The sequence below is a fragment of the Microcaecilia unicolor genome, chromosome 1 (genome assembly GCF_901765095.1).
Source record: "Microcaecilia unicolor chromosome 1, aMicUni1.1, whole genome shotgun sequence".
NCBI classification, from domain to species: Eukaryota; Metazoa; Chordata; class Amphibia; order Gymnophiona; family Siphonopidae; genus Microcaecilia; species Microcaecilia unicolor.
In genome coordinates this window covers 395371046-395385593 of record NC_044031.1, presented here as the reverse complement: position 1 = coordinate 395385593, position 14548 = coordinate 395371046, and the positions used below count along the sequence as shown (strand labels likewise).

Here is a 14548-nt window from a genome sequence, read left to right as displayed (position 1 = left end):
AAACCAAATAGTAGCAGAATTCCATGCTACCAATCCCAGGGCAAACAGTGGCTTCCCATGTCTGTCTCATAGTAGACTATGGACTTTTCCAAACCCAGATACCTGCCTGCTGGAGATAGAGAATACTAGCTTGGATGCTAAGCACAGGAGTTTATGAGACACAACTCTTTAGAGTTCTCTATGTCCACCTGCTGGTGGATAATCACAACCCATTTGTCTGGACTGATCCTTGGGATGTAATGAAAAATATGTTCTCCTATTGAAATAACTGGGATTGTAGAGTGCAGCTATTGCTTGAACTAGAATTAATCCTTTTCTGACAGATGTACATATAGCCAAGCATAAGGCTTCTGAGAGTTACACTGGTCTCTACAGGATCTCATTTCCATTACGGATTCATCTTTTATTGTCCAAATATTATAAAGGTATAAACTGAAAGTAATTTTTATTCCCCAAATCATCATACTTTGATTCTTTCTGCACCTTCAGATATACGGTCTAAGGTAACTTCAAATACTGCTCGGTTATCTAGATCCCTATTAATGGAATACCCTTCCTTTGTAAAAATATGATATAACTTGCTATCCATCTTATTACTGATTAGGACTTATTAACTGCCTTTATAAAGATATTCACCCAAGGCAGTATACATTAGGTATGCCATATCTGAATAGAACTTTGAATTCCTCTATGTAGTGAAATTGGAAGTTAGGAACAGGATGAAAGTCGAAGAGCCATTTAATATGTATTAATTATTTACTAACTAGTAGAAGTACCCAGCATTGCACAAGAAATCAGATATTGCATCCAATCCAATTTTGAGGCAAATGGTACACTGAACACCCTTGAGAAGCCCTAAGTGCATGTTTTGTTCTTGCTGGGAATGCACTACTCAGTAGTTCTGTGCTACTATCAAATGCCATAATTTCATTGATCAGATAGGTAAGTAGGCTGTTGTAGGCAGGGGATTGGTTTTTTCAACATAAAGTAGTCAATGACCTCCTCTTGGATGAGAGGATGGTCCCTGCAAAGTTCCGATACAATTCATAAAATCAAAATATAAAACAATTTTGGGCAAAAATAATCAGAGTGAATCATGTTCTATATGAACATCTTTTATGGTGCTATTTGTCTGCTAATCTGAAATATAGGTTTAAAAATAGCAGATCTTTAGCAGAGATGTTCAATCCATGTGTGCAGTCTAGGCACTCAACCATAGAAGAGTGGAGGAGTGGCCTAGTGGTTAGGGTGGCGGAATTTGGTCCTGGGGAACTGAGGAACTGAGTTCGATTCCCACTTCAGGCAGCTCCTTGTGACTCTGGGCAAGTCACTTAACCCTCCATTGCCCCATGTAAGCTGCATTGAGCCTGCCATGAATGGGAAAGCGCGGGTTACAAATGTAACAAAAAAAAAAACAGCTGGAGGGGAAGACAACTATCAAGGAAAAATTCAACAAACCCCAGGAATAGAAGACAGAATAAAAACAAGAGGGAGGAAAAAGTATGTTTCTGGAGAAGAGCCTTGGAAATGGAGGGACCAAACAAGAAGAGTGAAACCCGACAAAGCTAGTGGAAGGCTGACAGCAGACATCTCTAAAAGAAAAGAACGTACAGACACCTAAGAGTGGAATCTCAGTGAGAAGCACAGAGGATAGGAAAGGAACACTTAACACTCTAGTAAACACCTGGGGTATGCTGAGATATACAACTACTCTAAGTTAAAACCTATCATATTTAGGGCTTCTATTAATAGGGGTTTATTAATTGTAAATTTCCGTGTTTATTTTCCAGATATTTTTTTGAGGGCACAGAAAAATCTGTGTTTCTGTGCCACAGGTACTGTTGCTGGCTAACTTTTAGGGTGAAATTAAACATGTGTGGAGGAGTAGCCTAATGGTTAGTGCAGTGGGTTGAAAACTAGGGGAACTGGGTTTGATTCCCATTACAGCTCTTTCTGACCCTGGACAAGTCACAAAATCTATCATTTCTCCAGGTACAAAGAAACGAAAACAAAACAAAAAATTGAAATACGAGTCCACTAGGGGCAGAGAAAGTAGATTATATGTATACCACTTTGATTGTACTACAGAAAGGCAGTATATCAAATCCATCACCCTTACCATTAATGCAGAAAAGGCACAAAACTTGAGTGGAGGATACAAAAAAAACCATGGGAGGGGTGTGAAAAGACTAGAATTGTAGGAAGACTTTAGGAAACTGGAAGACTGGGTGTTCAAATGGCAGATGAAATTTAATATGGACAAATGCAAAGTGATGTACATTGGGAAGAATAATCCAAACCATAGTTGCCTGATGCTAGGGTTCATCTTGGGAGTAAGCACTCAAGATCTAGGTCTCGTTGTAGACAATACGCTGAAATCTTCTTCCCAGTGTGAAGTGGAGGCCAAAAAAACAAATACAATGCTAGGAATTATTAGGAAAGGGATGGTAAATGCCTCTGTATTGCTTCAAGGTGCGACCTCACCTTGAGTATATTGTTCAATTCTGGTCACCGTATCTCAAAAAGATATAGTGGAATTAGAAAAGGTTCAAAGAACAGCAACCAAACTGATAAAGGAGATGGAGCTCCTCTCATATTACTACTACTACTTAACATTTCTAAAGCGCTACTAGGGTTACGCAGCGCTGTACAATTTAACATGGAAGGACAGTGCCTGCTCGAAGAGCTTACAATCTAAAGACAAAAGTACAGTTAATCTGATAGGTCAGACAGATTGGGGCAACCTATATGTTCGAAAGGTTAGGTTCCTAATGCAGCATTGAAGAGGTGAGCTTTAAGCAAGGATTTGAAGATGGGTAGGGAGGGGGCTTGGCGTAGGGATTCAGGAAGATTGTTCCAGGCATAGGGTGAAAGGCTAAAGAGACTAGGACTCTTCAGGTTGAAAAATAGACAGCTGAGGGTGGATAAGATTGAGGTCTACAAAATCCTGACTGGTGTAGAATGGGTAAAGGTTAATTGATTTGTTACTCTTTCAAAAAGTACAAAGACTAGGGGACACTCGAGGAAGTTACATGGAAATACTTTTAAAACAAATAGGAGAAAATATTTTTTCACTCAACGAATAGTTAAGCTCTGGAACTTATTGCCAGAGGATATGGTAACAACTGTTAGTGTATCTGGATTTAAAAAAGGTTTGGACAAGTTCCTGGAAGAAAAGTCCATAGCCTGCTATTGAGATAGACATGGGGAAGCCACTGCTTGCCCTGGGATTGGTAGCATAGAATGTTGCTACTATTTGGGTTTCTACCAGGTACTTGTGACCTGGATTGGCCACTGTTGGAAACAGAATACTGGACTGGATGGATCATTGGTCTGATCCAGTAAAGCTATTCTTATGTTGTTTTTCAAGTACTTTTAGCCAATAAACACCAATTTAAAATGTTTTTGCATCAGGGGTACTGATATGTTAAAACTGGGGTGGGCAAACAGCCCTCAACCCAGTTGGTTTTCAGGATTTCCCAATGCATATGCATGAGGCCTATTTGCATGCACTGCCTCCATTGTATGCAAATAGATCTCATGTATATTCATTGTGGAAATCCTGAAAACTTGACTGGGTTGCAGCCATTGAGGACTCAGGTTTCCTACTCTTGTGTTAAAACCTAAAATCAGAGCCCTAATTATATTGGAGAGACTGCCACCAGGTGGCATTGTTTTATTTTAAGAATCAATTGTCAGGGGACAATTTTTTTCTTGTTACTCATGCTTTTATATGGTGAGCTAGTTGCTTTCTTTTCAGTTATTGCTCTTACTAATCTTTTCCTGAGGAGATCCATACTCGCTGCTTGCCTGAAAAAGCCCTATAAAATCCAGTTTTGATATTTCTACTGCATCTTGTCCCTCAGTATGTTAGAACAAGTGTAGCAAGCTAAAAACTTAGAAAGGAAAACAATGCCCAGATTAAGAGATCAGAAAAGCAAAGTTCAACTTATGCCACAGAATATGTAAATGCTAATTTGCTAGGGATCCAATATTCAGCTGGTAGCGATGAGCATTTTGCTCATCGCCAACGGAGTTATTCCTGGATATTCAAAGCCCAGGCCCTGTCCAGGCTTCAGCTTTGCATACTGGTAATTTTTGAGCTGGCTAACACATTTAAGTCAATATTCAGCACTTACGCAGCCATGGTTAAGAACATAAGAATAGCCATACTGGGTCAGACCAATGGTCCATTTAGCCCAGTATCCTGTTTCCAACAGTGGTCAAGCCAGGTCACAAGTACCTGGCAAAAATCCAAATCGTGGCACTTAACCCTCCATTGCCCCAGTTACAAAAACTTAGATTGTGAGTCCTCTAGGGAGAGAGATAGTACCTGCATATAATGTGTACAGTGCTGTGTATGTCTAGTAGCACTACAGAAATGTTTAGTAGTAGTAGATTATAGATAACAGATTTCTACATCAACATGAACCCCACACACACACTTATGAAAACTTTGGAAACACTGACATTTTTAAATATAGTCACATTATCCCATAACTTAAACTTTCTCATCATACTAGACTTGACACTGGTCAGCCTCTCAACTAGAGAGCTGCACGGGGACGGGGTTCGCGGGAATCCCGCGGAACCCGCGGGATTCCCGCAGGGACGGAAGCAGGTCCTGCGGGGTTCCCGTGGGGACGGAAGCAGTTCTGCGGGGTTTCTGCGGGGTTCCCGCGGGGACGGAAGCAGGTCCTGCGGGGTTCCCGCGGGGATGGAAGCAGTTCTGCGGGGTTCCCGTGGAAGTGTAAGCTGCACTGCATCAGCCTCTCATCTACCGAGTACCTTGAATGCTGTCTCATCCTCCTCCTCTTCCTCCTTGCTTTAACAGCACAAATGTGTAAAGTCTTCCGTTAAGGAGGTGGTAGAGACACAAATGATGAAGGAATTCAAAAAGGCTTGGTTGAACACAGAGGATCTCTAATTAGAAAATGGAAGTTATAAAAATCCTAACCTTAAATGGCTGCATGTGTGTGGATGTGTCAAGTGACGCTTAGATGGTGACTCTGGCTGTGATTAACTAGGTCCGATACCGGGAAGACTTGTATGGTCTGTGTCTAATATATGGCAGTCTGGTTTAGGATGGGCTAGAAAGGGCTTAGACAGCAACTTCAGTGGCTGGAATATAAGGACAGTGCTGGACAGATTTTTGCAGTCTGTATTCCACAAATGAGAAGATGAATAGACTGGAGTGGGCTTCAGCGAGAACTCCAGCAGTTGGAACATAAGTATAGGGCCAGATAGACTTCTATGGTCTATGTTCCAGAAACACGGAAGAAAAGTATATAATATCACACTCGTTGATTTAATCATGGATTGATAATGTGTGACTATTGGGCAGACTAGATGGACCATTCAGGTCTTTATTTGCTGTCACTTACTATGTTACAATTAATCCTCTTTGCTCCCGGGCTGATGCGCAGACCTCAGCTCTGACACCTGACCTACTGGTGCGTGCATGTGGTGACCTCTCAGCACACAGTACCAAAAATCAGAGACAAATCTTACATGTGCACACCACAGTGTTCCAAGTTTCAGCTTCCATTCCTTCCTTGCCTACAGTGATGTGGCTCAAATCCAGAGAGAGACTGAGGGAGCTGACCAGAATTTTCTTTTATGTACCATTAAATTCTTACGGGGATGGGTGGGGATGGGTTAAATTCTTGCGGGGACGGTTGGGGATGGGTAAGATTCCAGTGGGGATGGGTGGGGATGGGTGAGATTCTAGCAGGGACGGGCGGGGATGGGTAAGATTTCTGTCCCCGTGCAACTCTCTACTCTCAACACACATCACAGTATCCTGCAAAATAATTACTGCAGTGGTAGTAAAAAAAAAAAAGGAAGCAGGATACAGAAATTATCCCATAGCCCAGCATCTCTCCTGCCCTTCCATACCCCCCAACTCCCTCATATAAAATCCCAGTACCTCCTCTGCCCTTGCATAACCCCTTCTTACCCCTCATGATAAGAAGGAGTAGCCTAATTGTTATGAAGTGGGATGAGAACCTGGAGAACCAGGTTCAATTCCCACTGCAGCTCCTTGTGACTCTGGGAACGTCACTTAACCTTCCTTTGCCCCAGGTACACAATAAATACCTGTAAATGTGACCTGTTTTGATTGTAACTACAGAAAGGCAGTATATCCCATCCCCTTATCCTTTCATATAAAGCCCAGAATCTGCCCTTCCATATCCCACAACACCCCTCATATAAAGCCCAAAATCTCTCCTGCTCTTCTCTATACCCCCAACACCAAAACCTAGCATAAGATCTTAAAATTGTGGGTTTTTTTGTCACCTGGGCAGTGGGTGCTAGGCACTGGCAGTAGTGGAGAGGAGGGCCAAGTTGAATGCAGCATCTCTTCTCTTCAGTGACTCTGCTTACTCTCCCACAGCAGCAGCTTTGTCAGCACTGTGGCTCACTCTCCCTCAGTAAGCAGCAGCTCCCAACAACGCTGAGCCTGCCCCTGTGGCCCGGATGTGCTGGTTCCCGTCTATCAGTACCACGTGACTCAACTTGGTGCCGGTAAGGCAGGAGACTGCACGTCCGGGCCATAGGGGCAGGTGCCAGCATCATTGAGAGCAATCGGAGGCACATCGGCAGTCCAGTGGACAGAACGCAGGCAGAGAAAACAATAGCTGCTGCAACGGTCAATCAGAGGGTCACCCGAAGACCTCAGTGCCTGCAGCCAAACTGCTATAGACAGATATTGGTTTCTAAAAATCATGCACCTCTCTGGCCACCAGTGGGGGGTGGGGGGTGAGAGAGGGATGGAGGGCCCAGAGGGCCCCCATAGCTACGTCACTGATTCTTAGCATCCTGTTTGCTTTTTTGGCCGCCGCCACACACTGGGCAGAAGATTTCAGCATATTATCTACAATGACACCCAGATCTTTTTCTTGGGTGCTGATCCCCAAGGTCGACCCTAGCATCAGGGAACTATGATTCAGATTATTCTTCCCAATGTACATCACTTTGCATTTGTCTACATTAAATTTCATCTGCCATTTGGATGTACAGTCTTCCAATTTCCTAAGGTCTTCCTGTAGGTTTTAACTGTCCACATTTGTTTTAACAACCTTGAGTAGTTTTGTGTCATCTTCAAATGTAATCACCTCACTTGTCGTTCCAATTTCCAGATCATTTATAAACAAGTGAAGTAGCACCGGCTCTAGTATTGATCCCTGTGGCACTCCACTATTCACCCTCCTCCATTGAGAGAAATGGCCATTAAACCTTCTTCTTTCATTTAAGAGGAGGTGCTTAGGAATTATAAGATACAAAAATCATCTCACCACGTTTTCCAAAATGACCATGAATTCATCTTGTAAAGGCTCATCCATTGGGAATCCATCATGCTTAAACATAAGTGATAATCTTAGCATATACTCTACACAACCTGAGAAATATGGGGATAATTTCATAACAGGGCCCCTAAAAAGTGTCAGAAATGTGCATATTTTAAATAGGCAACATAAGTGTCTATGTGCCCTTATAAAATAGATAACCAGAACTATCCCCAAAACTACACAAACTTTTCATGGAAAAATAGATACCTGCTCTGAGGAAGGTGTAAATATGTGCACATATATACGTACATACACATTTTAAAAATTATGCAGACACTTCACAGCTCTGCTTCAACTCTGCCCAAATGCCAATCCCGGAAAAGCCTCCGTGCAATACACGTGTAACAAAATACTGCAATGAGTATTTGTATGCATGTACTCATCCATACAGTATTGTAAGAGCCATTTTGTGCATATAAAACATACTTAATGTGCAAAAAATGCTTTTATAACAAAACGAGAAGCAAGTTGATCAGTCAACTTTTCATATTATTTTTAGACTGCAAACCCTTGAAACTTTTTGAATCATAGGAATGCGGATGAGTTTTACATATATATGTCCATCTATAATTCTTACATACCTGTAAGGGCCACAGGAGATACTTAACATCACCACTATCTCCTTCTTTGGAAAACATTTCCTCTGTTCCTCCAGTGGTAAAAGACAATAGAGCTAGTTTATCCTGTAAAGTAGACAAGAGCTCCTGTGAAAAATGAACAAATCTTACTCAGAATTAATGCTTGTCAGATCAAATCTCTGCCCACAGCCTGGCATCTTCCCCTCTCTCTCCCCACCTCAAGTCGTTGCTAGCAACAATTCCTGTGGGCAACCTGAACCAGCCCTGCAGGCTTCCCTCTACCGAGTCCTCGCCAGTGAAGAAACATGAAGTGATGTCATCGAGGGTGGGATGCGGTAGAGGAAAGCCTGCAGGGCCAGCGCAGGTTGCCTAAAGGAAGTGCTGCAAGTGACAGCTCGAAGGTAGATGGGGGTGGGGTGGGGGTTCAGAGAGACAGGTAGATGCTGTGTCACTAGTGGAGAAGAAAGAGAGAGAGGGCGAGAAAGAGAGGAGTGAGGCACCACTACTAAGGTGTTTTGGGGGCCATTAGACTGGGTGGGTCTGAGCCCACCCAGGCCCACCTGTAGCTACGCCACTGGCCCAGACCATGCCCCCTTACCATTTGCATGCCCTTGGGTTTGATACGTTCATACCCCTGCTTTTGTAAAACAGGGACTTAGATCTTTATGCAAGATAAACATTTATATGCCAGTTTATGCACTGATGAACTGCGAATAGGTCTTCTAACATGAGGGCCACTGTATTTTGGGTTTTCTTAAAAACTCAAATTTTTATATTTGTACATATTTTTTCAGTCTTTCAGATTTTGTAACACCACATTTTTGAAATTAAATCATATTTTTAAAGATACAATACATTTCAGATCACTTTACAACATAAAATTTGGCTTAGCTGAAACCAGAAACCAAACAATGTTAACCTGGCCATTACAAACATCCCCTACCTTATGTCCTCACTGCGAGCCATCCAGTCCCCCGATGCCTGAAGATGATCTTATATGTGATGGGCATTGGCTTCCACGAATCAGAGGTTACGTAAGGAGAACAGTTAACTCTCAATATTAACTGGAGGTGAAAAAACCTTGAATGTCCAATTTTTTTCTTTTTTTTTTGAACCCACCAAGTTAAATCGCGACAGGATTGTGAAAAATTACAGAAGGACCTTACGAGACTGGGAGACTTGGCGGCTAAATGGCAGATGACATTTAATGTGAGCAAGTGCAAGGTGATGCATGTGGGAAAAAAGAACCTGAATTATAGCTATATCATGCAAGGTTCCACGTTAGGAGTTACAGACCAAGAAAGGGATCTGGGTGTCGTCGTCAATAATACACTGAAACCTTCTGCTTAGTGTGCTGCTGCGGCTCGGAAAGCGAATAGAATGTTGGGTATTATTAGGAAAGGTATGGAAAACAGGTGTGAGGATGTCATAATGCCGTTATATCGTTCCATGGTGCGACCGCACCTTGAGTATTGTGTTCAATTCTGGTCGCCGCATCTCAAGAAAGATATAGTAGAATTGGAAAAGGTGCAGCGAAGGGCGACTAAAATGATAGCGGGGATGGGACAACTTCCCTATGAAGAAAAACTAAGGAGGATAGGCCTTTTCAGCTTGGAGAAGAGACGGCTGAGGGGAGACATGATAGAGGTATATAAAATAATGAGTGGAGTGGAACGGGTGGATGTGAAGCGTCTGTTCACGCTTTCCAAAAATACTAGGACTAGGGGGCATGCGATGAAACTACAGTGTAGTAAATTTAAAACAAATCGGAGAAAATGTTTCTTCACCCAACGCATAATTAAACTCTGGAATTCGTTGCCAGAGAACGTGGTGAAGGCGGTTAGCTTGACAGAGTTTAAAAAGGGGTTAGACTGTTTCCTAAAGGACAAGTCCATAAACCACTACTAAATGGACTTGGGAAAAATCCACAATTCCAGGAATAACATGTATAGAATGTTTGTACGTTTGGGAAGCTCGCCAGGTGCCCATGGCCTGGATTGGCCGCTGTCGTGGACAGGATGCTGGGCTCGATGGACCCTTGGTCTTTTCCCAGTTTGGCATTACTTATGTACTTATGAAATTAGGAAAACAAGTCCTCTAGTCCACAAACATAATAATCTTTTCTATATATAAAAAACAAACAAACCTTGAGCAAGCCAGCGTCATAACATTGTGGGTAATTGTGGGCAAATCCCTGGATGAGCACTCGATCCAGCCAGCCTTTCATAATTGCAGGCATGCTGAACCAATACAAAGGAAACTAGACAAAAAAAGAAAAAAAAAAGCAAGAGGATCCCATTATTAGTAACAGGAAACTAAGAAATATATATATACACACATCTCCTCTCTTCCAGCAACTGTTGGCAATGAAACACTTTGTTCTGCCTGGAAGAGCATTTCTGAATTTGAGCTTAGATGCAGCACATAGATGCCGCCAGAGAATTCATGCTCAAAGTGCCAAGATTCTATTGTAGAATACTATGCTAGCATAAGTTGGCATTAATGTGTTTACATTTAGGTGTGCCCACTTACACCATGTCAATAGCAGTACACTTGCCTGCCTAACTGCTAGTTGAAGCACACAGATGGAGGGAGATTCTATATATGGCGCCTTAAAAAATCAGTGTGGAAATCAATGCCGACTAAGTTTATTCTATAAGTGCCACTTACATGGAGGTGTGGTATAGAATATGCTCAGTTGATATCTCAGCGCCTAAAACTACGCGCCTCCATTTACACCAACAAAAATGTGGCTTAAATCATGGTGCATAGATTTACGCACACTGGGCCATATTCTTTAACTACATGCGTAAATTTCAGAACACCCATTTCTCTGTCCATAACCACACCCCTTTTATCCTGCATTCATTAGAAATTAGGTGCGTTACATAGAATCCGGGGGATAGTGCATACATTTAGGGACAGGGACAAGGAAAGTGGATGGGACTCGATATACTGTCTTTCTGTGGTTACAATCAAAGTGGCTTACATGTTATATTCACATACTTACTTTGTTAAGAGACTTACCCAGAGTCACAAGGAGCTGCAGTGGGAATTGAACCTGGTTCCCCTGGTCCTCAGTTCACTGCACTAACCCTTGGGCTACTCCTCCACTCCACAGCAGCCTGTCACAGAATGAGGGGATATGCCCGTTCTGTGGCCATTTGAGGACTGCCGACATTTAATGTGCATTACTTAAGCATGCAAACACAAACAAAGCGAAGATGACTGAATGCAGTAGCTAGACGATGTAAAAATATCAAACATTTATTATCACAGCACAGCAAAGAGATAGTACAAAGTACAAACCAAAATCCAAACAGCAAAAAAATTTACCAAGAGCCTTAAAAATTGGGACAGAATTCCTTTAATCACACAACTTAGGAAACAATGTTCAAAAAATGACTCCACAAGGGCCGTGTTTCAGTGCACAGCGCCTGCATCAGGGGTCTGCATCAAACAAAAATAATAATGCAATTAAAAAATATAAACTGAGGAACCAAACAGATAATTTCCATTATATGCAGTTGAGACATTATCTTCAAACTTTACCCTGGACAGACTTAACGGAAGATGTACAAGAAGAATTATCATCGGCCTTTTCTTTGGAGGCACAAGTGAAAGTAACCCTGGCCTACCATCATCGCCATATAAAGGATACGGTATCTGAAATGGATTACAAACGACTAGCGGAAAGCTGGGAGAGAGACTTGTCTCTTGCATTAACACCAGATCAACTTAGAGAACATATAATATCTATTTGACAACGTTCGGCTTATGCTACACAATGGGATATACAATATAAAATAGCTCTGAGGATATATATAGCACCAAGGAGGGCATTCCACATGGGGGTGTCCCCTTGGGGCGAATGCCCGAAATGCAAAGCAGAAGGAGCAACATTGGGTCATATGTTATGGTCGTGCAAAGGTATCAGAACTTTTTGGAGGACACTCATGGCCCAAGTATCAACTTTGTGGCGGGTACGCTGGTACAGCGATGCCCGGCTGTTGCTGGGCTGTTGGTCAATTCCACAACATGGCCCAAAATGCATGAAGGCCTTTGTGGAAAAATCTATTATAACAGCAAAACAATGCATCCTGGCTGAGTGGATTACAAATAGATACCCCACTTTGCAGGGGTGGAGACTGCGGATGATTCACTTAATTCGGATCGAGAGGATGAGTATAAAACAATTTTCCTCAGAAAGAGGCGAGAAGTGGACAAACTGCTGGAGCCTATTCCTGGACACCCTAACACCAGCTGCTCGAAGCCGCCTTATCAACAGATAGTTGTTTAACCAATACTGGTGGAGTGAATGTATTTTGACTAGTTAAAGAAGGGGTTTAACGGGAAGGGTAGGGTGGGAAGGGTGGGAAAGGGAAACGACTTTGACTCAAGATTAGGAACCTTATCGGAAAAGAATAAGTTGCAAAAGGTCAAATCGGGGGACTGGGAGTTGGGGTATAAAAGTTACAAAGGTTTTCAAGTTGTAATGCTATGAACATACGTAATATGCTGATTGGTGAACTGTTTAGCTTGAAGTGTCAGTGCTTTTGACTAATAAAAATGATTAAAACATAAACTGAGGAACCAATAGTGAGTTAATGTGTATTTCTTAAAAAACAAATTAAAATATAAAACATATAAAATATAACAAATAAGTCAAATATATGTATGGACGTACATATATGATATCTAATATGTTAAATAAAGATAATCATAAAAAATACAAATAATTATAAAGTAACCAGTAAGTATTATCTATCCAAGATGACATATTCGAGTATGATGATAGTCTCTCTCTCTCTCTCTCTTTGCCCGTGTCGAGTCTTGGAGGATAATAAATGTTTGACATTTTTATATCATCTGGCTATTGTTTTCAGTCACCTTCACTGTGTTTGTGTTTGCTTGATTGACTGCGAGGGTTTGTTCATCTGTTTTCACTTCACTTAAGCATGCGACATGTAAGTGTGAGTCAAATGAGCAACTGCGACAGTTTATAATGTAAAACAAATATGCCAACATACCACCAATAACATTATGAAGATCCTTTAATATGCTCTCTGGCTTTCCTACCTGTATATGAGGTCACCAAAGCATTTGACAATCTTTAGGATGAAGCTGAACCAAAGAATTACAGGATATCAGATCTTCTGGATTACTTTGAAGATACTTACATAGGTTGAAGAAATCATAGAAGCATACAAAGACGACCACATTTCCCACATATTTGGGAGTGCATGAAAGAACAACTGAAGGCATACTGAGAACAAACAACAAGCTAGAATGATGGCACCAGGCGTTTCAAACACAGATCGAAAATATCCATCTTTCTTCATATTTCTTAAGGCTCTTCAATGTGAAGAAGGACTTCAGTATGAGTTGTATACAAAAATTTCTGGAGGTCAATCAGGAATTAAGTTGCCTATTTGACATAGTGCTCATTTCACACAGTCACTCATTTGAAGCACACATAATATAAATATGACACACTTACCTGTTGGATGCTAAAATGTTGTGGTTGCTTATTTGGCACATGTGTAATTGACATATGGTAAAGTGACGCATGTTTAAGTGACCAAAAACTCACCATTTTAAGACTGATTTTAATCATAAACCCTGGCTCTTTCCTGATCATAGTTCCATATTTTGACTCAAAGAATGGAGAATAGAGAGCTGAAAATCTAATTTCTAATTGTCTTTTGGAACGGTGATGCTAGCATCAGTTGTTGTTTCAGTCTGTTAGACTGGACCAGAAATAGTGAAGTGGTCTTAGTGAGCAGTTCAGAGGTGAAGCCCTGTAGGATTTGAAAAACTAAACAAGCAACTTTGAATCTGAGTTTCTGCTATGGGAAGCCAGTGCAGTTTGTTTAGATGAGTTGAAACACTAGTATATGTATTCAATCTGTATATTAGTCTAGCAGCTGTGTTCTGTATGATTTGCAGTTTTTTCTGATATTGACATTTAATACCAAGAAATAGAACATTACAGTAATCCAAATGAGGTAGGACTAACATTTGGACTAGTAATGCGAAGGCTTTTTGGTTGAAGAATGATCTGACTAGACGTAGCTGCCTCATTTTGAATAGTGCTTCTTCCATAGCTGGTTAATATGGGAAGCGAAGGTGAGTGAAGAGTCAAGCATGACCCCTAGTACTCCGATTTCAAATTAGACTGTAAAGATTTGACCACTAGTCAAGGATATTGATGATGGGATTTCAGAAACACAGGACCCTGGCTTTATGCGCATTCAATTTCAGTTTATTGGTCAGGGTACAGGTGCTGACAGTAGTCATACTGTTCGCTACAGACAAAGTTGGCTCTTTGTTTGATGCTGTTACTGGTAAGAGAAGAAGGATGTCATCCGCATAGGATAATAGTAGTTCATTAAGTCCCAGGTGTACTGAGGCAAGGGATGACATAAAGGGATTGAAAAGGATAGGTGAGAGGGGAGATCCTTTTGAGACCCCTCAGTTAGGAGACTAGAAGTTGGAAAGTTGGTTGTTTTGCTTGACAAAGGAATTCACTGAACCATTTGTTATTCCTATCTGATCCAGGCATTCAAACAGTGATGTGTGGTCAACTGCATCGAGCGCTACCGATACATTGAACTG

The 14548-nt window shown here is 41.5% G+C and overlaps 1 protein-coding gene across 5 annotated transcripts in view; it reads right to left on the bottom strand.

Moving 5' to 3' along the window:
* NQO2 (N-ribosyldihydronicotinamide:quinone reductase 2) overlaps window positions 1-14548 on the bottom strand; it is a 49297-nt gene that overhangs the window by 4860 nt on the left and 29889 nt on the right. For 4 of the 5 annotated variants that reach the window (XM_030190080.1, XM_030190079.1, XM_030190081.1 and 1 more), the window contains exons 5-6: window positions 10077-10190; window positions 7934-8056 (exon numbers count right to left, since the gene is read on the bottom strand). In XM_030190080.1, the coding sequence (XP_030045940.1) occupies window positions 7934-8056; window positions 10077-10190 (237 nt within the window). The remainder of the gene's footprint in view (window positions 1-7933; window positions 8057-10076; window positions 10191-14548) is intronic. The other variant, XM_030190082.1, reaches the window with a different exon arrangement.